At 44.5% G+C, this 25,128-nt stretch overlaps 1 protein-coding gene across 2 annotated transcripts; it reads right to left on the bottom strand.

The window, feature by feature from the left end:
* Positions 1-69: 69 nt before the first annotated feature.
* Positions 70-25,128, bottom strand: iffo2b (intermediate filament family orphan 2b). 2 transcript variants are annotated; one of them, XM_084463857.1, is made up of 8 exons: positions 24,101-25,128; positions 10,874-10,934; positions 8,862-8,957; positions 7,589-7,759; positions 5,095-5,249; positions 3,827-4,016; positions 3,594-3,692; positions 70-3,323 (listed from the first exon to the last, which is right to left on the bottom strand). In XM_084463857.1, the coding sequence occupies exons 1-8, from the start codon at positions 24,592-24,594 to the stop codon at positions 3,090-3,092; spliced, it is 1,500 nt and encodes a 499-aa protein (XP_084319983.1). In that variant the 5' UTR covers positions 24,595-25,128; the 3' UTR covers positions 70-3,089. The 2 variants fall into 2 exon arrangements, with proteins under 2 accessions (XP_084319983.1, XP_084319984.1); XM_084463858.1 differs by having other exon boundaries at positions 3,827-3,986.

The raw sequence follows: 25,128 nt of genomic DNA, 5'->3' as shown, positions 1-25,128 counted from the left end.
TCTTTTTATTCCATTTTACCCAAATACATTCTTCGTTGTTTTTTTTTGTTGAACAAAATTTGACCCAGAGGAAGAACTGAACGACCCAGAGGATAAATAAATGCGATGATGTACGCAGATCTTAAAGTAATCATGGAAGACGTATGTGACAGAAAGAAACCAGGCAGATGAACGACACCCAACCACCAGCACTGTTTCTGTGTTGCTAATACAAAGATAAGGACCTTATTCAGGAGATCCTACCAAAAATATGGCAACATTTATTAATATTGCTGCACCTCATTTATGAAACACAAAGTAATGATAGCTTAGACCAGGTTATTTTTATGTTACTTAATAACGGCAAACATATGCTGTTGCTTGACATACACCAAAATAAACGTAAGACAGCAGTCAATCAACCATTTTAACCCAACAGTATATTGTTAAAAAGCAGTTGTATAAAACCCACTGTTAATACGAAATATTCACACACATCCGCTTCCCCACTTTCATTGTGTACAGTTTGACCTGATCATGTGAGTGCCGTTAGGAACAACAAACATGCTGCATTCCCAGTATTAAGACCACATATCGGCCGGCTCAACTTGTGAAGTGGGATGATTCCTTTCCATTGCAAGGGTTGGATAACTTTATTGAACATGTTCATGAATCTGAAAACGAGGACAAGCACTTGTTTTAGTAGACATAAGCAAACACTGTAATATTCAGTGTTTTTTTTTTGTTTTTATGTATTCCGAGGATTGTAACATAGTTTGTATATTTCATGTAGTTATGCACATTTTTGTTTTGGCCGGCTGATTAGTGTGCAGATCAGACAGCCAGAATTGGGTGTGGTTTACAATCTCGTAGGTAAACAGTAGTTTCTGATGAGTGTTATAGCCCCACGGTAAATATGTCAGGTCGTATAATGTAGGGCTACTGGAACTTTACAAGGTACAGTAGGCTTCTAAGCATGGCTCTCTGCTGCTGACAGGCTGGTTTTACATAGACGTGAAGGTGTGAGAGACATTTCGCTGTGAGTAAGGCCATCTCCCGTCTACGTTTTATGAAATAGTTTTCTTGTGTACAGTGGACAAAGTATGAAACAATCCGTAAATACGCCTGGTAATATGTGGAGACTTATCATTGGAAGAACAACATATGCAAAACGCTTGAATTAGATCAAATAATATATGATAAAACATGAGATAATTGTTAAAAAAAATAAAACTTAAACAAAACATGATACAATGATAGATTAGAAAAGACTTGATTAAAAAAAAAGCACTATGTATTGCAGCTGTTGGGTTTAACATAAGATATCGAAAAAAAGCAACTCAAATCCATTGCTTCTGCTGAAAAGAGGTGCGGAAATTTACATTCTGCATCGTTACCACTTCTACATATAATAAGCCCTTGTCTTTGATCCAGCAAACCATATGATAATATGATAATACAAATATACACACTTTGGCTACCGCTTCCCTCCCCATGCAATCATCATCGTCGTTATTTTTTCGCTACACACATACCATAAAAAGCACAAAAAGAGCAAATCTAAGAAAACACCATCTGTTGCATATAGAGCAACATGAACAGAAAGGCCTTTGGGTTATAAGATCACATGCCTACAGTCTTCTCTACTCTGTCAAGTCCGGCCCATGGCTGCATGAGTCTCTGGACAGAGATAGATAGGTATCCTTTTCTGGAACAGTGACCCCTGCTGGTCAGGAAGGAACCAAATGTGTCTCTGGATCAGCTAAAAAAATATATGATGACATCAAAAAGAACATTAAATAAAAAAACATTAAAATGTAATGTTAATAATATCTAATATGTGCCTTTTTATGATCAATAAATTGATGACTTAAGTCCTAAGTGCATCATGAACTGTTTAAAATGACTTTTTTTTAAGGTATGATCTTTGGTTAGAGAAGGTGTTGGGATGTATATTTTTAGATCCTGATGATCCACAGAACTAGGAGCCACTGTTCCAGCTATAATTGCTATTTCTGTATGGAAAGAAAAATCCCATGCCTCAGATTTATTTTACACATACGTAAAAAAAACAACACGTTGCTCCCAAAATGATACATACAAAACACCTGCTTTGCTTAAAAAGGCTAAAAGTATAGGGTTAGACAGAAGGGTGGGAAGCAAGTCCAAAAACATAAGGCCAGCTAAATTGCATAGAACTTGGAATAGTGCATCGATGCAGCAAAAGGCTGTGCTCCATTCCTCAGTCGATTGGCAAAACCTGGAGCATTTTCTCAGTAAACAACAGCCTTTAAAACACATTTTCATTCTTTTTTTTTTTTATCCTCTGGCAGAAGACATTTCCGTTCTCAATGTCATGATTGGCATTGGATATATTAACCCTGCATCTAAAGAGTTCATATGTAGAGGTTATGCAGTGGCAACAACGCATGTTTTACCGGAATAGAATAAGACGTAACAATAATAAAATAAATTATCACGTGGGAGTAATGCTTTTGATCCCTACTGCGCTGCATCTGTTATTTTCGGTAGGTATTGCAAAAAATGAGGTCAAACGAATTTACCCTCTGGGAGAAAAATAAAATTCTGGCGACTATTGACCCTGCTTGAGTTGGTTTAGTGGAGCTCTGGGCCAATCACAAGGAACCCGCAAGGCAGCGGTGAGGAAGTGAGCACAGCTTGGAAACACACACACACACACACACACACACACGCACACACGCACACACACACACACACACACTGCATCCACCACCACCACAACGGCCACACCTTCGCCACCCAGACTGTGTCGTGTACAACAGCACCCAGACAGTGTAAGCACCGAGTCGAGACCTGTGTTGACAGGAAGGGTGGGGGGGGAGGGGGAAGCATGCCCACCAGGAACCCTCCAAGGGCAAAACCCCAACACCGCCCCCCCCACCTCCCCTCGCCGGATTTGAGATTGGGTCGGATCCCATAACACAGTGGAGCTCGCAGTGGAGCGTTGAACTAGGCTACAAACGCCTCCCTCCCTTCCCCCTCCAAGGGGGAGAGGGACGGGGGCGTGGGGGGGGTTGGGATATGAGGCCTAGCCGGGGGGGGGGGAGGGGTGGACGTGTCGACGGACATCAACTAACGGGACCCTCGGCCTCTGTCTCTTTGTCCAAGATCTCGTCCTGAATCTCGTCGGTGTTTCCTGAGTCGCTGCTGGCCACGGAGCTGACGGACGGCGAGTTCCGCCCGCCCTTGATCATCCGCCGGCAGGTCTCCATCTGCACGTCCAGGCCCCGCTTCATGCTGCACATCTCCATGTACTCGTGCAGGTGGCGGGTCATGTCACTCTTGGCCGTGGCCAACTCCACCTGGAGGAGGGGGAGGGGAAGGACGGACGGCGCGGTCACAAGCGTGGACGCAATGGCCACACAGAGAGGAGGAAGTTTCTGGCGTATTTAGCAGAACTTCCTTCTATGACAGAATGTGTATGTGTATGTGTGTGTGTGTGTGTGTGTGTGTGTGTGATGGTTACCCTTTAAGGATCGAGGTTTAAACGTTGATGGAGAGAAGAAACTAAATTACCGGCAGCTTTTCTGTGGTTGTGTCTATATATATATATATATATATTTATAACACACCTCAATCTGTCCGATGGTCTGATGGTACTCCTCCTCCCTGGTCTTGAACATAGACTCTGTCTCATTAATGAGGCTGCCAAGACTTCCATCTTGTGAATTCTGAAAGTAAACAAAAACAGCCGAGAGAGAGAGTTGGCGGCCAGTCGGTGTAACTGCCCATGACTTGCATTTTTTGTTATTGGATACGGTCTATATAAAAGCCGAGTACTCGGGACGCTCTGTTTGAGACTCACGGGGTCCTGGCCTTCGGCGTCGCCCTCGGAGTGGCCGTTGGCCGCGGCGATGGCGCCGGGCACGTTGTAGTTGGTGAAGTCCTCCCACAGCAACAGAGTGTCCTCGTTCTCCTCCCACGTCAGGCTGTCGCAGTCGTCATCGATTTCAAACGTCTCCCGCCTGGCAACAAAGGAGTTATCTGAACAATGTCTGCATGGGGGCCCAGGAGAGGGGTGGGGGGGACGACAGAGGACAAGGGACGAGAGAGGGATGGGAAGGGGAGAAAAGGAAAAGAAGAACAGCCAGCATGTTCAGAGCATCCACAGAGGAGGATGGTGAAGAAAGATTATAAGGCTAGAGTGAAGCAAGTAGACAAGGTTTGGACGGAAGAAAACATTGGAGATGCAGTGGCCAATTTTTTTTCAGTTTCAGTTTTTTTCAGTTTTAACACAATGTGACATATGATCGTTCTGCCTCTAGTCGTCTGACACATTTGGGGAACGGCACCAAAACAAAACACAGCGGTCGAAAGCCACCGGCCTTTAAGTCCAGAAATTGGAGAAACAGTCGTTTTCATACATGATTACAGTGACGGTAAACCCCCCATTTCTCTTAGGATAGCAAAGTGAAAGTAGGACACAAGCTGTAATTGCACAGACAATTGCCAATGCATGAAATATCTGATTGCGTGCAGTGCTTTATTTCAAAAGCCACATTTCAGCCACCCAACAAAGCAAGGAAAAGACACGTGTCTATTGAATTCTGTGACTTTCTGCTGAGTAAGCATATTTATTTAGTGTGCATGCTGCTATATAGACACTAGATGGTGGTAAAGGACAGGAACAGTACAAACTTCCCCTATTGCATCAACACTGCAGGAGACTGCTAGGCTGATTGAACCGCAGGATGTGGGGTGTGTGAGAAAGAGAGAGATTTTTTTTATGTATACAGCGATGAGGCAATCGTTGATAAAGATGTAATGATACGGAAAATGTATCAGCTTTTGAATGTATCTTAATTGTCAGTTATTAAGAGTGGATACCAATGAAAAATCATTGTTTTTAATTGAAGGATAATAGATGTCTATTACAGCCCTAAAAAAAACGTTAATACATGCAGAAAGTTTGGTTAAAACCAATGGAATTTATGTATTTTTCTGTGCGTGTGTGTGTGTGTGTGTATGTATGTGTGTGTGTGTGTGTGTGTGTGTGTGTGTGTGTGTGTGTGTGTGTGTGTGTGTGTGTGTGTGTGTGTGTGTGTGTGTGTGTGTGTGTGCGTTGGTGCTTACAGCTGGTTGAGCATGCGTTTCATTTCGTCCGTGATGTTCATAGGACCAGGGGCCTCTTCTTCAGAGGTGCTGGGGTCAGCATCCATCTCAGAGTTCTCCTCGTCCGACAACGCTCTCTCAACACGCTCTTTTCTCCTGCAGCACGCCATGGCGCCCTGGAAAGACGCAAACCAGATCATTGGTTTTACATATATACATATATATATTACATATATATATATTTCCAGATCTCACTTGAAAACCACTATTTTTTAATCTCGAGGGCCTAACAAATAGAATAGGGTAGAATTAAAAGTGTTTTTACGTTAGAACTGCACAAGAGGGATGAGTGTACCCAGCAGCTTGGCTCGTCATACATCACGACCGGAGCTTTAAAGTGCCTTGCTAAACTCCCATTATTTCTCCAAAACAGCAGTGATTCAAAGCATTGCAGCAAACAGGGCCACACAAAAATAAATCGTATTAAACAATTCCAGAGACACTGTCAGAAAGGTGTGACAGTTATGAGGGCCCCTGGGCTGTTGGGCAGTGGATTCATGGTTGGCTGTAGGCCAGCGGTGTCAGTGCAATGTGATAACCTTGTGCAGAGCCAAGTCACGGCATCAGCGCTTTATTGGTCTGTGTGTGCGGGTGTGCGTGTTTGTGTGTGTGCGTGCACGTGTGTAACTAGCATACATGTAGGTATGGAGCTTGGTGTGTATGTTGGTGTGTGTCTGTGTAGATGCTAGCCTACGTGTAGGTATAAGTATAAGGATTCTGTGTGTGTGTGTGTTTTTTTTTGTTTGCTTTTGTTTGGCCTGTGTGTTATGATTCTCTATTCTCTGAGTTGCCAGATTTGCAACAAATTATCACACAAACACAGCATGCTTTAACCATAGTGGAAATTAAACAAACTTGATTCTACCTGACCTTAAATATCTCATCATCCTCTTTCAAAATGCTCTATTACTAGAGCTGTGCTCAAACATTAGTCGATCTTGAAGTTGCATTTGAAACATTGAGACAGCTTATAACCCAGAAGGATTTCAAGATGGATGCCACATGAGCTTGTTTATAATTTGCAAACAATAAATAAATTGCAAACGTATATATATATGACCTTATCAACTTACAGTATAGGACTCGTCGTCATTGTAAAAATATAATAATTACGCTTTTCTCCAAATATAATGTTGCGCTTGGCTCGTCTTGCGCTCGTGTTCGTTCAGTATCCTCAACCTGGCAACCGGTGTGTGCTTCAAGTCTGGGGAGGAGGGGGGCGGGCGGAGACAACTCTCCGATATCGTGAAAAGGGTACTGCAGTACCCATTCTCAAACACACAACGACGTTACATATTGTACCTTTAAGAAACCTAACAAAACAGTACAGAGACACACAATGTGAGCAACGTGAACGTGATCCTTGTTCATGACTTCATACAATACAACAATGACATCATACAATGGACAGTGTATTTAGACGATGAGCGGTGTGCCAGAAAAGCCTGCAGGTTACCAATGACCCAAGCCTCCCCGATCACGGCCTGTCTCAGCTGCCGCCGTCTGGCAAGAGGAGGGGCACCGACCTGCAGGCTCTGGCACAGCTCTTTCAGCCAGGCTCATAAACAATGGACACTAATGGTCTGCAGGTCACACACACACACACACACACACACACACACACACATTCAGCTGTAGCTGTGCATACAGTAATCTCTTGATTCCGGACGATCAAAGATCTCAACGCCTACCAAACGTCGTAAGTTTGTAAGTTTTTCCTGGCTGAACAGCCGGTAACAGACATACAGCCTTTACATATCACAGAAGATGACACCTCACCGGACACTATGCTCGCCCCCCCATCCACCTACGTAGTGAAACACACTGGAGATGAAGCGAATCACCTTATAACTTTGGGGGGAGCTTATTGAAAATTGATTTCCTGAGCAACGTTACATGATTTGATTCCGTTCCTTCGGATGTGTTCCCTGTCCACAAGATGGGTGCATTAAAGGTTTTACAGAGACTTTATTGAAATATTTTTAACCCAGGACAAGATTGTTGTGTTGGCAGTGTTTAAGAGCAAACTCGACTTCTGCCTGTCAACGCCCCAATATGAAGGCTCCAAAGACTTTTTATTGGTTCCTCAAGGCAGGTTTTTCTTTTTACTTTAAACATATTAAAACTAGTTTATGCAACGGAACCTGGGAGATTGTCCTCTAGTTGAGGGAAGCGTGACTTGTGAGTCCATACATACACAAACACAAACATGTACAATGGACATTTCCATTTTATATACACTACGCGTTATTAATATGACCTACAGTATATTATTACTGTATTCTATTTGGATTATTCTTGTTATCTGTGCAATGGCGAGACGCCAAAACCCAAGAATCTCACTCTCTTAAATCAGTTTGGAATGTTACAATAAAGAAATCTTGAATCAATTGACGGTTGAGGTCAACACACCATTAGCCCGGTACATAGTAAGCGCGCTGATGTAAACACTCACTCTCTCTGGGAGTGACCTGGCTGGGCTGACGCTGAACATCTTGGACATGTCCTCCGAGTTGCGCTGCTGAGCCACGTCACACAGTTTGGCCGTGATGTCGATGCGTCGGCAGATGTCCATGTCCACATGCATGGCCTTCTCCTGGATCTTGGAGTCCAGGTCGGACATTTGCTGCAATGAATAAAGAAGAAGATTACCACAATCTAATTCAGTCTATGCTGCGGTGAGTCGTCCGCCGACAACCGACTTCCTAAAGATCCGTAAGATCAGCTCACTTGGATGTTTTATCAAATGAAACAATGTCTAAGAGCATGGCTGGGATCAGATGATTATCCTGGTTTTAGTCCACACACATATAAGACTTCTCTTTTACCGTCTTTTCATTGGACGGCGAATAGAAAGCCAATCCAAATCTTCTTTCCACCTGCACACCATGCTTTAAATGATTTGACTTTGGAAAGCAGTCCATCAACACATTTATACAAAGACAGTATGACAGGGAATGGGAGGTGAGAGGTTATATGTTCTGATATAGACTTTGTTTGTACTTCAGTGGATCATAAGACACCATCAATACACTCCAAACACAGGATGCAGTCGACTAACTAGGACCTGTTGTTAAAAAAACAGCGACCCTCACGCACATACATTTAACTTACCTTATTCTTTATTCAGAAACCAATATTGTGGGTTACAGAGAAGAGAGATGTATAAAATATACATTGTACAGATGCAAACAGGAAGACATGCAGGGTGAACAACGACCCCGTCAACCCAAGGTTTTATGTGTCTGTACTGCACAAACCGGGACTGTATCAGTGTCCCATATATCTATCACTCTATGGCCGTATATCCTCGAGCAGAACCGCTGCCTAGAATCAATGCAGCACTGTGTAGACCAGGAAGTCCTCTTCAACTACTTCTTATTTATGGTGCTGCTCGCAGCCAGCTATTCAATGAATGTTTGTCTTGGATCTTCCCTGCAATTTGTGGCATGAGATGGTTCGCTGGGATCCAAAACTAACTCAAATGTGGGTGTCTATTTTGTTTTTGGGCCGGACCCCGTGTTAATGACAACTCTTTTACTTCTAGAAGTAACTGTAGAATGTATTTCTGTGTATTTTAAGCATTAACGTGACGGTGAAACCACGGCTGCGGTCCCGGGTGCATTTTTGTGGCGTCGTTTTGTTGGACAAAACGCTTTCCTATATGAGGAAACGGTTTATATCGGACTGCACTCTGTGAGGTCGAGAATGGGTATGTGTAGACTTACATCGCTCATCAGACTCTTGAAGACCACAAGCTCGGATTTGAGTCTCTCCACCTTCTCGTTCAACTGATCATGGACCTCTGTCGAATCCTGGGCCCTCTGAAAGGATGTTTGGAGCGGAAGGGGACGTAAATATTAACGTTCAGGTTTCGTGGGCACCAACAGATTGAGGTAAACACAGCGGTTTACATGGCTAAGGTGAAAGTGCATTGTCTGGGGGCTCATGAAATAACATAACACAAATACACATTAGGGTAGTAATGCAGCAGAAATCTAATTGGCTGAACCTTTAGAGCCCTTATGGGTTCACTTCCCCAGATGGCTTTGAAAGCCTTGTATTACGGTATCAAATGATCCTGAAATTTTTCATTAATCACACCCAAAAATAGACACACACACACACACACACACACACACAGACACACACACACAATCACTATCGGTATCTACTAAGCTAACCTTGCTTGTGTTTGAAAAGATGGAAGGAACACAAGGCAAACCCCAGCGGAACATATAGAGGTATTCCATTCTAAATTACATAGCCATGTGTTTCTGTAAAAATCACTGGCTAAAGCCCTCTGCTTCTACTCAAAATACCCAATGTGCTGCCACTGTGCTCTAAAAGGCTAGCCCCCGCCCTTTATATCCCCCCCCCTCCCCAAGGGACGCTGGTTCCTTCCAGAGTGTTTCTGCTGACCCAGAACCTGAAGACAAACACAGATGCTGCCGCGCCGATCGATCGGTACGTAAGCCAGCAGTGGGCGGTGTGGTGGAGGGATGGTGGAGGGAATAGGGTGGTGTGTTAGAGGACATAAGGATGCAGATTTGACCGGCAGCTACTGTCGCCAGCCCTTGCTGCTTCTTTTATGTGTTGTTGGGGCGTCAGAGCCGACCGTGAGCAGCGTGTCCATGCCTGGAGCGTGTGACGCCTGTGAAACTAGTTGGCCTTTATAATCCTCTTCCTCTGTTTGCCACTGACCGCACACACTTAGCCCCTGTGTCTATCTATGGCAACAGGCCTCTCTGTTAATGGCTCTGTAATCCTGTTTTGTCTGGCTTAATCTGACCCGCATCTCTGTGGCCACGATGGCTCCTAGGGCAGATCTGCAGACACTATGCACGGTCAACAGGGCACTGAGTACAGTTCGCACAGAGTGAATGAGCAGGAAAACAACGATTAATGTTCATTACAGATTACAGTGTACACTGTGTACCATACGCTATACTTATACACAAGGTACATCATCTAGTAATGACATACGTTTATACTCTCAATTCCCCTCGCTTTGGGTAGGGATGTGAATAAAATCAATCAATCAATCAATCATCACTCAAATAACTCTGAATAACTAAATTTTTCATGGTCGAATAATCAGTGGGTGGTATGAACGAATAATCGATTATTCGATGTGTGCCGACATTCACAAAGGCAGCCATGGATCATCGGCAAGAAATCACTTAACTTAATCACTTAATCACTTATCTTAAACGCAAAAAAACAAACTTTAACAGTGATCAGTGTTTGTGTTTGTGTTATATGCATATATATTTATATTTATGCTTGTGTATTGTGTATATTGTTTTTCTGTACATGATTAATAATAATAAAAAAAACGAATAGTGCTACAGAACCAACATTAGTTCCGTCCGTTAATTCTTGTTTATTTGAACGGGAAAAAATGTTAACGGTCCAAATGTTAAAAATCGGCTTTCACCCTCGGGAACGAATAATCGAATAATCTAATATTCTGACCCATCCCTAGGTAAAAGCATCTGTGAAAGGTCTAAAACAATAGAGTGTGTTATTTATAAAGAGGGTGAGAGAGAGAGACGTACGCTATCTTTGTGGTTTTAATTAGTGTCTATTCGACCATTATCTCTGCAATGGCTGCTGCTGTGGAGGACAACCTTGTGTATGAAGACATCCCTCTCACTGTCCCAACACACTCATCATTAGCAGACCCCTACAGGGGATCACAGGAGACGTCGGTCCAGACGCTTGTGTCAGTGTGTACCTGCTGCATGGAATCCACGGTGGCATCCAGCTGCTCCCGTTTGGCCAGCTCCTCCTCCCACCTGCAACACAGAGCAGAGGTCTGCTCAGCGAGGAGCAGGAGCAGGAGGCCTTTCCCTTAGAACTAGACACTGGTCATGGAGGAACGGTACTCCCCCGGCTCTGATTACACATCGTCCTTGACATTGTTGACATCGCACACACATGCACACACACACACCACAGTCCCACCCTATATTTCCGTTTGTCTGGCCTCCCCCTTTGTGTCACTGTCTTTACTAGTCTCAATGCATGTCTGACATAAAGGACTGGAGGCCGAGTGGAAATCCAGCCTCCTTCACTGGACAAGAATAGATGTAGGCCTATAGATGCTCTGGGCCATGTAAACGGATAGCCTATACTTTCTATGATGTGAGGCTCAACATCACAGCATTGAAATGTCAGCAATAGGGTGTGGTTCGGACTGTCGTCATGGAATTCCCTCATATCCTTTATCTCGTTGTTTTTCTCAAAACTTTATTTTTCCTTATCTTGTCGTTTTGTTCATGGGTTTCCGGAAGCAGAGGAAGACCGTATTCACCAGAAGTGTCCTATTAATACAAGCTCCCAGTAGCATCATTACTGCATACCGGCATTACCGCATTTCTGAAACTTTGCTCGTTCCAACAAAAATCTCTGTGGGTTGGTTCAGGACAACTAAATGATTCAGCCACCCAGGTCCAATCGTTTTTCTAGCACCTTACGCCTCCGCCACCCCCGCCTGTTTAATGTCAGACAGGCATTCTGTGAAACATAACATACACATGCCTACAGTAGTTACTAAACAAGAATGTGGAATGTGTTGCCTGACCCCACCGCGTCGGTCATATGCTTGTGATTAGCAGCACATTTTTTCTTCCCTCTTGGACAGCTCACATCAACCCGTCTGCATAGTTTTATGTTTTTTGTATTGAGTCATCAGGTACTGTAAGTCCTTTTAGGGTCAAGGACCTCTATCGCAAACAGAGAACATATAGACCACTTAAAAAATAACTAATAACTAGCACCAAACAAGTACCAGATATTGACCATTATGTTGGAAAGGAAAACAAAATGTCCCAAAGATAACAGCCGAAAGCCTAACAAGTTTACTGAATACAACAAGATTGTCGTGTAATCGTATAATCCTTCCAAGGAACACCGGTGATTCAGCGAGGATTTATAAATAAAGGCTCACAATGGAGGGGGAACTCATTCATTACCAAGCGGTAACCTGATGCAGCAGAAGCCGACCACGTGACCAGAGAAAGCATGTTCATGGCAAAGAAACACCAGGGGACGGGAGGTAGAGAAGCTGTGGTCTTTTTGTTTCAGAGATTGAGAAAGGAAATGATTGAAGAATCAGTGTTTTTGTCGGCATATGTTTGTGATTTATGCCTTTGTGTGTGTGTGTGTGTGTGGGCCCATGTCTTCCTTTAGCGATGTGCATACATGCGTCACTGTCGATAAATAAGTGCTCGGTGACATTATGTGACCGCCCCTGAGACCAGAGTAATCTGTGGCGGTGGCGGCGGCGGCGGCGGGGGGGGGGGGGTGAACAATATGTTTACTTCTTCTCACCACACTGCTTACCATGGAGATACAAGTGGTGTTGGAAGACTGCTCCAGCGACAGCAGATCCCCCGTGCGTCACAAGGGGAGCCCCTCGCTCTCCCAACAGAGGCCTGTCCGCCGTTATTCAGGGCGCAGGATGAATGTGTGGGTTTCTAATCAACGCCGAGTATCCCCTTGGCAAGGCCCCCGCCGGCCGGCCTTTCTCCCACTGAGATGGAAGAGCCTTTCCTCAACCGACTGCTGCCTCGGCCGAATCCCGCAAGGTTCCAACCCTGGGCCCTCACGCTTCCCGCTCTAGACGGCTGGCGCCTGGTTGTGAGGTCATCAAAGTTTGCAGCTGCATCGCACTCACTCGCGTTCCAGACTGGAATACCACCTGTGCAACCGCGACCAGCCCCACAGCGGCCTATAAAAAGGCCTCGTCAGGGGGGTTGGTGGGGCGGAACGGGGAGGGGGGGTGGGGGGGGGGTAATCAGGCGTGACTTATTCTTGCCCTGATTGGTCACAATGCTATCTACAAACAGATGAGGGAAGATCTGAGCACAGCTCTATGAATAGCGTCTGTGTATATGACCCGTACATGTAGAATATGGGATACGTGTATTCATGTATAGTGTCAACGAGGTGGTTTTTGGAAGGAGGCTGTACTTGCTCTGGTTTGTTGGCTGCAGAAGCCAACACACACTGTAGTGTGTATTCATATGGGCAGATCACAGCACCACGTGAAGCGTCACCGACGTAGACAGTCTGCGTGACTAACCCAAGGGTAGACGACACGATAGAGGAGCAGATGTATTCTCATCTTGCCTCTGCCCTAACCCCCCCACACACATTCCCTCCCCTCCTACAACCACAGACACACACACACACACAGACACACACACACACAAACACAGAAAGTCTCCCTGTACCTTTGGCCAGAGTCCCCTACCAAGGACAAGGACAACAGGAGGCTTTGAGACCGCCTGTGTCCTCCCTCAGACATCTGTCTGTGGGCAGCGGTGGCACGCTCCCTCACCCTGTTGTCATTGTCATCGGGTGTTGATAAAGGATTGTTTCACTTATTTAATGAATCATTTTCAAAAAAATCACAAGGATAAGATGCAAAACAATACATCATCAAGGTCAGATCACAGACATGGGAGTACGCCTAGTATGTTTACATCTGGAACACATTCACTATTTTGTAGCACCCAACAGCGTGCGATGAGTCTGCAGTGGGACAGAAAGGTAGCCAGAGAACCCATTTTCCCATACACTCCTGTCCTGAACGACAATAGCATTCCAGCAGCCTATGCCAACAACCACTCCCTGCGCTGTATGTCTACGGGAGTTTCGTTTGCACACACGATTGCTCTGAGCGCTTCTTCAAAATCATAATCGCTGCCTGAGGACTCATAACATCAGCATGTTGTACCGTTTATGCTTTTGTTTTCATGCTGTATTGGTTGGACAGTTTTAATCTGGGCAAGGTGTGAATATCATTTATGATTAATAATGAGCCTACTAATGGCATGTCAGAAAAACATAATTAGGCCAACGTTTAGCATTAATTATGCGATCAGGATTGCCATGCTACTGCCGTTGTGCCAGATGTGTTTAAAGGAACGAATTGGCCTTGAAGCCATTGAGCTTCTGTTGTTCATCCCAGAACACAATGTTTTACGAGGCTGATGTCATGCTCCCGGCTTCCAGACCTGACCCCTCCTGGGTTGCATCATACCGCACTGATAATTCCCTGAAATGGCTGGGCGGTGTTAGCATAACACATCAAAATTATTGTTGTTATTGGAAATTCCTCAGCAACTGGCTCATATGTATAGCAGGCACTCGTTATGCTAAACAATGTATCGCCCGCATCCATCATCAACTCTAGCGATATTCTAAATATCTGCAGAAAAAAACCCATTATGTCCTGGAGGCGAAGTTGTCGGAATGTCTCCTCAAACCGACGGCACTCATCACCACCTCGAGGAGCGCCATTCAATAGCGTCAATAACGGCGGCGGTTCATTCCCATGATTCACTGCATTGGATTACACGCCGGGAAAAAACACACCCTTTTCTGCTCCGTGGCTCATGGAACAGAACAGCAACCCCTGATAACTCATATCTGAGAGGCCCGTTGCACCCACACAGCCCCGGCTCTGGAGCGTTTTAGGAATGTCCACATTCCACATCCTCCCCATCCAATTACACCGGCATCAGGGAGAGCCTCGGCCGTGATTTACCTCCAGCACATGTAGCTTCTCGACCTTGGCCCCTGCCCGGATAGGCGGTCCACACACTGGACAGATGTGTCAGGCGATGCAGCGGTTCAAGGAGGTGAAACCGTGATGTTATTGTGCGTGTGATAGCACTGTCGTAAAGCAGGTTAAATCTTCGCCCCGGACATCGATTTCCATGTCATGGACACGGCCCGCCCCCTGTGATTTACAGCCTCCATAGGTTCCCAGACATGTATGGAGTGCTAATGATGCACTACTAATGATGCAATAGGTATGGGGATGTGGCTGACAGACACGTATAGCGCAAGCAGGGGGAAGGGGGGGAGACCCCCTGGGTCTAGCTACGGGGAGGGGCTCGGCTTGTGGTGCTGAATAGACAAAACTCGAGGGTCGGACTGTCGATTAGATTTTCTTTACTCTGTCTTCGTCTGTCGAATGAAACTGCCAGCCGCCACCAGCAGCACTCACGCACATCAACACGTCTTTATTAGCGCTAACATAGTAGGCATGGGTTCCTGATCCCGGATGAGGATAAGTTAATAGTAGTTATGTACAATACACACTCGTCTGGTGCCATACTTCCCCCCCCCCCCCCCCCCATTCGCTTCCTGTTCCACAAGCAGGGCTGGACATAAATATAGCTCTCACAGACGAGACAAAGACCTCCATTGACCTGGACAGAAGACCGCCGCCTCCGTTGCTAAGTGACCAGAGACATTTTCTTTGCCTAGACACAATTTCATTGGCTTTTAATATGATTGAACACGAGTGTCTTTCCTCTCCTCAGCCGCTAGCTTGTGAAGTAAAACAGTTGAGGGATAAAGAAGAGCCTCAATGATTCGTTGCTACATATCTTGTCTTCTGTGTCTTAATATTTTGCAGGGTTTGTCGAATATTTGTTCTCAGCTCTTTCACAATTTTAAAATCCATAAAAGAACAGTTTTTCTTAACAGCATTAAAACACAGGGCAACGCATGTAGCCAATGTGCACGTGAATGGGTGAAAAGGCTCGTAATCATGCTTCTCCTTCATAGTAGAAACGTGAACCCTAGTCTTCAAATAGACCTCGCTGGCCAAGGTTGAACTTCAGACCATCGAGAGACTGAATATCAATGACCCTGCATATTAATGGAACTGAAGAGGACAAGCAACTGGAAGATCCCATGTGAAGGCTATGCAGCTCCACGGTGCACCATAGGGTGACATGGTACATTTTGTTCATTTGTCAATATTTCTAAAATATGAAGGTCCTCTTATACATGTGTATCTCTGTATTCATGTGTTTGTGTTTGCAGTTATTGGTTGATGGGCAGAAATGATCGTGCCCATTCATGTCTCTTTGTCAAACTAAGAGACATAAATGTCTCCCCGATTTTCTAAAGGGATCCAGCTTGATGAATCATGTGTCAAAAAAGGCAAAAAAGAGCACTCATTGTGACTGAAGGAAGTCTCAAAACTAGCTGTATTTGTCTTGGGATTGTGAGGATTGTTCAACACAAAGTAAATCGGTCAACATTTACAACAACGGATTTAGACTCAAAAGGTTGCACTGAAAAGGAAGCAAGTTTATCTACCGGGGTGAACTAAAAAGTACATTGTATGTATTCAACTATGACGTCTGATCCCTGTCTGTATGTTTTGGTGTAGACAAAAGCTTTGAACTGAAAGATGTGTTTTGTGTAAGCCCCCTCGTCAGATTTCTCAAGTTTTAGAGGACAGAATAAGGTGGAGATGCATCATGACAGTTCTAATCCCAACCCCAACATGGCCCCATTTTACGAACACAATGACAACCACCGGCCACAATTGCACAATCTTGGGTGTGAACCTTTTTTGCACGCTGCAAAACCTTATCTGGGCTAATTGTTAAATGCAAACATCCGCACTCTCATTGTTATAGCGTATGCTCTTTTCCCTGTGGGGGACAGCGATTCGTATTGCAGGCCTCTGGTGTTGAACCCTCAAACGTGAGAGACTGAAACTTGTTCCCATATCATTCCTTGAGGTTGCTGTCTGTGTTTTGCTGTCTACTAGGTGTATTCTATGGCAATAATCCCAAAAGAACACCTAATTGGCCCTTGAAGTTTCTTGTTAAACACCGAGACATGCAGAGACATGCCAAAGTTGGCACAGGATAGCACAGCGATCATGTCTTCAACTTAATGATTTGTTCCCTTGAGAGGAAATGCCATTAAGCTTAATGATATATTTTTAATGCCAGTTCACTCACATCTCAATCCTAGTTTTGATCAATTGTTGTTGCTGTGAAAGAGTAATGTCACTAAAATGGAGGACGGTGAGCCTGGTGGCATATTGTTGATGCAGCAGAGGGGAAGGGAAAGGCCTGTTTGACAGAAAATCTGTTTCCCCTAAGGTGTGCATCTGCTTTCCAGAGCCTGAAAACCGATCCAGCCTATGCTTTAAAGAGTGGCCCGCTGCTATGGCGTGTAGAATATGATCCCATATGATTCAGGAAAGGAAGTGTGGCCACTTCCTTTCCTGAACTCCATGTTTTTGGGATATGATAACCGGGCTTTTTGATAACTACACAGTTTGGAAACAAGGTGGGACTGAACAAAAAAACAAAACAGATAAACAATTTTCTATGTTGAAAGGTCAACATAAGCACAAAATGTGCAAGTTAATTGTGGCTCTTTAAATCGTCTCCTTTGACAAATGACAGGGATTTTGGAAGGGCTTTCCTGAACATTACAAAACATTTACGCTACATGTCCGGGCCATGTTTGGGTGCGGTGGGTGTGTTGCCTCATTACTCAGAAGGTTCCATTCGAGGGCGGGGTGTGGATGGAGAAATGATGGGACACGTATAATTTATCTGTTGGGCACCGTCTCTTGATGGATATCTTTTGTACCTGTCTATTGTCATCCTAATACACACACCTGTGGGATCCTTTGAACTGTTGGCATTCGGTTTGCGACGGTTTTACTTACACAACTATTAGCTATTATCTGCTTAAACAGGGGCTGTCACGCTGTCATTTTTGAATTGAAGAGGAGACTGGTTCATACACCTGTCAAGTCAAAACCTATTCATGGAGAAGTTGGATAATTTATGTCATTATTTCTAATCGCACAAATGGAGAACGCAAAATCCGGTCCAGTGGTCCAAATTTTCAACAAACTTTGCATGAACGGATTTGATATTGCCGACCACTATTTCTATCTAACTACAATTTGTACTCTCTATTTATGTCTGTCTGTCTGTCTGTCCGTCCTACGATTTTCTTGCCCACCGTTCATCCGAATGACTTTACACTTTGAGGGTTTATTGCTGAGGACCCAAGGAAGCGCAGTGTTGAGTGTGAAGTTGTTTTCCGTGGAACAGTTCTTCAGAAAGCTGCAAGCAGCAATACCTGAGGTCAAGCCATAGGCCTGTTCCCAACAAGCACGTTTTGAACAGGCACTCCACTAATTATGTAAATAAGATAACATACAATTGTATTTATCAATCCGAGAAGGGAAATGAGGGAAGTGAGGGATAGATAAAGGTTTACATCCTGTCAACCTTATGTCCCACTCTGTAAAGATGTGAAGAACACACGCAGTCCATGGTGGTCAAGGCACTGGGTGTGTCTCAAGTTTACAATAAAGCTTGAGACCACACTTTCATGCGTCTCACGTAAGTAAGGACATTTAGATTTAGATTCGCAATTAGTTTGTTATACCCCGGCAAGGATTCATGGACACTATAAAGATGCTGACACACAGGGTCTTTTGACGATCGGCCAGCGACGGAGACATGCTGCCCACAGAACAGTCTTATTAAATGTGTGGGCGCGTGTGTGTGTGTGTGTGTGTGTGTGTGTGTGTTTGAGTGCATGCACATTTCTGTCATTGTGGCAATACATATGTATTTAAGTGTGACAGCAGAGATCACAGTCAATATATTATGTATATGCCCATTGCAAAAATAGAATTCCTCAATTGCCAAAAGGCTTTTTATTTTTTTTTTTTTACAGCACTTAAACTAATCTGAAAGCAATGCCACGGCATATTGGCCTGTCTTTGGAGACCGCCGCAATGGTGTAATCATTCAGCGCACGTCCAGGCACATACTCCGCTATTCCTTGGTAAACCATTAGGTATAAACAAGGATTAGCTCTGATTGTCAGTGTATTTGACTTAACATAACAATCTGTAGCCTTTCTGTGAGGCTTCAGAGCACATCTGGATGAAGGCTTAAGCTCAAGGAAACCCATCCACCTCTCAGCAGCACGGCATCGCCGCTCCACCTTTGCAGTGCTTACGGAACAAAGACCAAAAACAGGTGCCCGCCTACAGTCTTAAATAAATGGCTAGCAGCCACTGCTGTATTGATAGCCATGAATAACCTAACACCATACTGTACAGCTCCAGAAATATGGTGCAATCAGCCAGAAGAATATCAGCATAAAATGAAAAAAAACTGACGAGAAAGCACATTACTCTTCATGTGCTCGCCTGGAGTCTACCGCTACATAGATCGATATGTAAAAGAGGCCTGATGCTCCATCTCTCCGTCTTTGCCCTCATCATTGATTTTCTGTGTTTTAACGACTTTTTTAAGAAATCTGGTTCCTCGCTATTTGAAACTAGGGTAATTTGGTTTGTAATGATCCTGATGCATGGACACCTTTTTCAAGTGACCTGCAATCAAGGAGCTGACTCATTTGTAACCCCAAGCCTCCTATCTCTATCAGAAAATAAGACACACGCATATCATACGTATGTGTGTGTCAGATAAGTAGTAGGTAAATGGATGTTTCAAGGCTTGCATTATATCAACCCAAAGTTCAGTTTTGTAGGCTACATCATTTTTTAATTATATTATTTGCTCCACAAATAATAAAATGAATATATAATATATGAAATAAAATACAGAAAATGAAACCGGTTATAGCACTGTACTTTTTAAGATCAAGATAAAGATCGAAGCTTCAGGCACGACTACAAAATGGCTCAGTGCAGAATTGCGTTGCAGACCCGGCGCTGTGTCACCGTTACAGCAGTGTACCACTGCACGCCATATGAGAACCTCTGCTCAGGAGCACAAAGGATTTAATGGAGGGGAAGCGGGTTCACTCTCAGCAGCAGGAGCAGGCCTCCCAGGAGCTCCGGCTCAGGGCAGGGGCATCCTGCCAACCTACAGCCCTGGTTAGGTCTGTGGCTGGGGGCTAAGGTTCTAGCTAGGTGACAGCTTAGTGGAAATCCCTCTCCTGCATAGAAAGGCTGGATTAGTCAGCACAGGGCAGGTTGGCCATTGAAGATGGAGAGAAATGTACTGGAATATAAAGGGTTTTATTTGTTTGTCACGCACAAAAGGTACTTTTGTAGCTAGGCAATAAAAACACTAAAGGAACTTTGGAGAAAGACTAAAAGGCCTCACGGCACCGCTGCTGGCCTTTTGTCTTCTGAACGGGAGAGAACATGAAGGGAGATCAAAGCCAGGGCACGTCTGCTCGGGATTCTCACTGCATTGATCCACGTGCTGATCTGAATGCAGCTAAATTCAGCTGGACTTGAATAATTCATACAGGAAGGAACATGCCCAGGAGACCATGGATTTGTTCATGTTCAAATCTCTCTCTCTCAGTCGCACCACCATCCGGCGGGACAGTGGCTGACCCCCCCCCCCCCCCCCGGTCCCTGGTGAACTATAGGCTATCACTGAGGAGAGGAACCCAAGCCTGGTGTCTCTCTGGCCCTCATCCTAATAGGAGTCTCTGATTACAGTGGCTGGATGGAGTCCTTGAGTGCAGCCCTCGCGTATACACCAATGCAGCAGCAGGCAGTGCAGTACGTGTACCAGGAAAAGGTGTACACAGTACACCTTGGTCTCTCTGCATAGACACATTGATGCATTTGCATAGAAACGTGACACAATCTATAATATCATAAAGTAGTCAGCCAAAGATGGTTCTTCTTTGCATATCTTCTTGACCTTAAACAAGTGTTCTTTGCGAGAACCAAATGAATGGATGTAAATAACAAAACAAAGCCACCATTGGTGTTATAGTTGCTTAATTACCAAATAAGGGTACCATATGGAAATGAAGCAATTCCTTATCTACTTAAGGCACTTCTTCTTTACCTTAAACAAGTGCTCTTTCCTAAGTGCTGGCTCATGTAAATAGCTAAACAAATTTACTATCATTCTCACAGTTGGACAAATACCAAATAAGAATGTTGATAATGAAGCTTTACATTATCAACTACTTATGAAGGAAATTAGTCAAAGGCTTCCCAATATAGGCCTGTCAATTCCAGCCGTTATTAAGACTTCCTCCAACCTATTATAAATATGATGGTCGTGGAGCAATCCACTCACTGAACTCACTCATCTCCAAGCAATGCTTCACACACACACACACACACACGCACGCGCGCACGCGCACGCACGCACGCACGCACGCACGCACGCACGCACACACACACACACATAGCACAATGCTGACTCTCACCACATTTTTCCATATGCGTGTTACCTCTTTGTCTAACAATGGCAGCCGTACCTAAACGGCCATACATATTTATATTTAAATGTTGAGGTGTGTGTGTGTGTGTGTGTGTGTGTGTGTGTGTGTGTGTGTGTATAACTTTATTTTAGCTGGGTCATTGAAAACTTTATAAATGTATAAATTGAATGATCCAAAAAGTCGAACAAGAACGTGGAGAAAAGTATTAAGGTTTGACATTGAGGCCCAGAATTGTGGTTATTAAACAAAACTGTTCCATAATCCAAAAGTGATGTTAAATAATTCAGATATTTCAGGCTTATTAACCTGGAAAAAGTTTATTAAAAATCCATGGGGCATAATGGTCTTTCTTGGTCTATTATTTTCAGAATAACTTAATTTTTTACTTAACTATTAAAACAAATGTATATTTATCTATTTACCTTTAATATACCTTCAATATCATCACATTAAATAAGTGACTTTCATTTTACTAAATCAAAACTAAACTAGTCGGCCACTCGCGTGAGAAAACATAGTTTGCATCAGAAAGCACCATGGCATAAAATGTAAACAATGCTAAATATGATGTGTAGCTGGAGGCTGAATGAGAATGAGGCAGGTCCATACATCTCCTGGTGTGTGTGTCCAAACACCTAGTGCTCTAATAGATCACCACTGGAGGGTGGGTCTCCGTCGCAACACAGGATCCCTTACAAAGCAGTTTGTGTGACAACATTGTATGTATGTATGTAAGTGTGTGTGTGTGTGTGTGTGCGTGTGCGTGTGCGTGTGCGTGTGCGTGTGCGTGTGTGTGTGTGCGTGTGTGTGTTTGTGTGCATGCGTGTGTGTGTGTGTTTGTGCCCGTGTTTTTCTGTGTGGGTCGGAGGGGGGGGATGGAGAAGGGTGGAGCTCCAGAGTATGAATGAATGGCCTGAGACAAAGACTGGCGGAGCATGGTGAGGGTTTAAGATCCTGGCAGTGAAGACAAGCTGAAACACGTTCTTTAGAGGAATCAGACGAGATTGGAGTAGAGGAATAAAAGGGGTGGGGGGCGGTGTTGTTAGTCTGGCTGAGGTGATGTCATTATTAACCCAATCCATAGGGAGGGGGAGGAGACACTGAATGGATTGGTTACCATGACTACTAGTGGTAACCATTATAGAATGTATGTATGTATGTATGAGTATCGTCATTCAGTCGTCCGGTTCTCTAAAGCCTTAGACTCCATGAGGGAAATGTTGGGCACACTGGGCAGGGTTCAACGTGAACACTTTTTGCCACTGGCCCAATAGGTAGGGCCCTAGACAATTTGTACTTGCCTTCACTCAAGTTGTTATTATCAGTATTCAAACATAAAACCAAAGACTTGTGTCACAATATTACTAATAATTATGGTAGCGGTGGATTTAGATTTTGTGCAAATTAATGTTTTACATAAATATATTTAAGAAATTGCACTGGCCCACCCGGGACAGTTGAACTGTCTCGACATGACTTTTTACACACTTAAAAAAGTGACATAATTGTTATGAGATTGAATATCTACTGTTTTCCCGAAAGGATGTATTTACCAGGAATTAATTAGCTAGGAATGTCTTTTGAATCAATTTGTTTCTTTTACTTCAATGAAAGATTAGCAACACAGGGCTGTGTAAGGGACATTAGCCCCAAGAGTTGAGCTTGCTTGGCCGTGGGCCCAGCAGACATTGTTCTCCATTCATCACAGTAAAAGAATGTAATAAATTTGAGGATATCTAGCTATTGTGCATGGATGACTTGCCCGGAAATTGCTGTCCAGTGGGAAAGCAGCTTGGTTCGCATGCATCCTGTGCGTGTGTGTGTGTGTGTGTGTGTGTGTGTGTGTGTGTGTGTGTGTGTGTGTGTGTGTGTGTGTGTGTGTGTGTGTGTGTGTGTGTGTGTGTGTGTGTGTGTGTGTGTGCGCGTGCGTGCGTGCGTGTGTGTGTGAGTGTGGGTGTGAGTCTGAGTCAAACAGCATATGTAGAAGTGAGAGCTCAGTCATAGCCAGGCGGGATGCCTCTCTGTTTAGCTCATGAGGAAGCAGTAGCAGCAACGGCTGCTTGGCATGGTCCCAACCCAACCACACCAGCAGTCGGCCCGGCATTGACGTAAGGTCTGCTAGCCAATCCTGATTCGGAGTGATTCATTTGGACAAAACCATCAGGCTGAATTATTACAAAGGGTTTCTTACCAGAAGTGTAATAAGTATGATGACTTGAAAGCTGTATGTAATTGTGTGTGAACATTACATGAGGCTGTTCCAGTGTTGAGGGTGCTGGTGGAGCTAGCCGGGTTGAATGTGTATGGTTGGATCACCAATGTGGGGGCATCTTGATGCCTAACCCCTCCCTGCACGACAATGACTCAATGTCTCTTTTATTGACGTCCGTTGCTTTGGACAAAAGCCTCACCTAAATGAATAAACACTGACTAAACGCAAATAGCCCTTATAGAGCAAAGGTTGACAAGAAACTGACATATACGTTTCTGAGTTAGATGAATATATTTTACATATCGAGTAGAGTCAATAACCAATACAATTTGAAACTATATTAATGTTAAAGTGATGAAAGAGAGTGCTGTCTTACTTGTCCCATTGGAAATTAAAAGAGTGTTATGAATATTGTCTTAGACAATAAAATGAAATGTAAGCCTACCTACAAGCACATGCTAAAACAAAAGAGAGAATAGGATGGAAGTGACAGGAATACAATTCCATCAATTAAAGTGATCCACTATCAACACCATATGTTGAAGTAGGAATAAGAACGTCCACCTGGCGAGAAGTATCCCACCATCTAGGCCTGGGTAAGCCATGGATACACACGTTAATTGAGCATTGCTTTATGACAGGACGTAACAATTGAAAGTTATACATCATGGTGCATTAGTTGTGGATGAGTAATGTTTACAAAAAAAAAAGATCACTCACCTTCTCTTATACTCATCTCTCTCCCGTTTCACTTTTGCCAGCACATTGTATATAGCTCTTAGTTCTGGGGTTATGGTGTCTATTTGCACCCCAACTCCGTCCGGGTGTGTCCATGTCACCCCGGGTGAGTGGAGGGTCTCAAACCGTCCGCCCTGTCTTCTCACATGGGTGAAACTCCAAATGGTACCGGGCAGTCGAGATTCTGTGGAGGAGTCCGTTTGGACGGCGACATCACGCGTGTAAATGCTGAACCGTGGCCGGTCCAGGGCTTGCTGCAGCTGTGTTTCCAACAATTTGTTTCGTCTCTCTAATTCGTGGACTTTCGCTAGGAAGCACCGGAAACGCAGATTCAGGGTTTTTAGCACGTGGATATTGGAGCCCAGGTCGTTTCGCAGCGCGCTGGACGCCGCGCCCGAACCGGCGGTCCTGCTGCCAGCCTGTCCCGTAGCGAGCATAGCAGCGGGCGAAGCATCGCCGTAATACAATGAGTTCATGTTGGTCAACAAACGCTGACCAAGTCTCCGCTGTGTGTGAAATAAAAAATGTTTTCTCTCCAAACCAAGTGCCTAGCCTTTATCCCGTTATCCATGCATGTCTTCAACGACCCAGGCGCCGGACGAGTTCCTCCTTACACGCACGCAGGTGCTGGGAATGACACTGAGAGAAAAAGTGAAGGTGAAGTAAGCATTCCGCTCCCTTCTCGATCACCTCCGAGTAGCATAGCCTCATGTATCCCGGATAGGTATAGCGACGAATACAGTGTTGACTTTGGTCCGTCCACTACATCGGCCGTATCATCTGGTTTGGCAACTGATGTGACGCAGACCGCAATAGGAAACAGCAGTCTCCATCATCGCTGCATTTTCCTCTGCTTTGTCAGGTGCGGGGCTGACGCTGTGTGTGTCCCGAGGAGGAGTCCAGGGAGTGGGTACCTTCCTTTCTCTGTCCAGCGCTATTAGTGGGACTCTAGTCCGTCCCCAGTAGCTTGATGTAAATGTAGACTCTCCGACCGCCAAGACCTGCCTCTC

The sequence above is a fragment of the Micromesistius poutassou genome (assembly GCF_964030765.1).
Source record: "Micromesistius poutassou genome assembly, chromosome: 2".
NCBI classification, from domain to species: Eukaryota; Metazoa; Chordata; class Actinopteri; order Gadiformes; family Gadidae; genus Micromesistius; species Micromesistius poutassou.
Note: the sequence above shows the minus strand (reverse complement) of the source record. Positions and strands in the feature narration are given on the sequence as shown.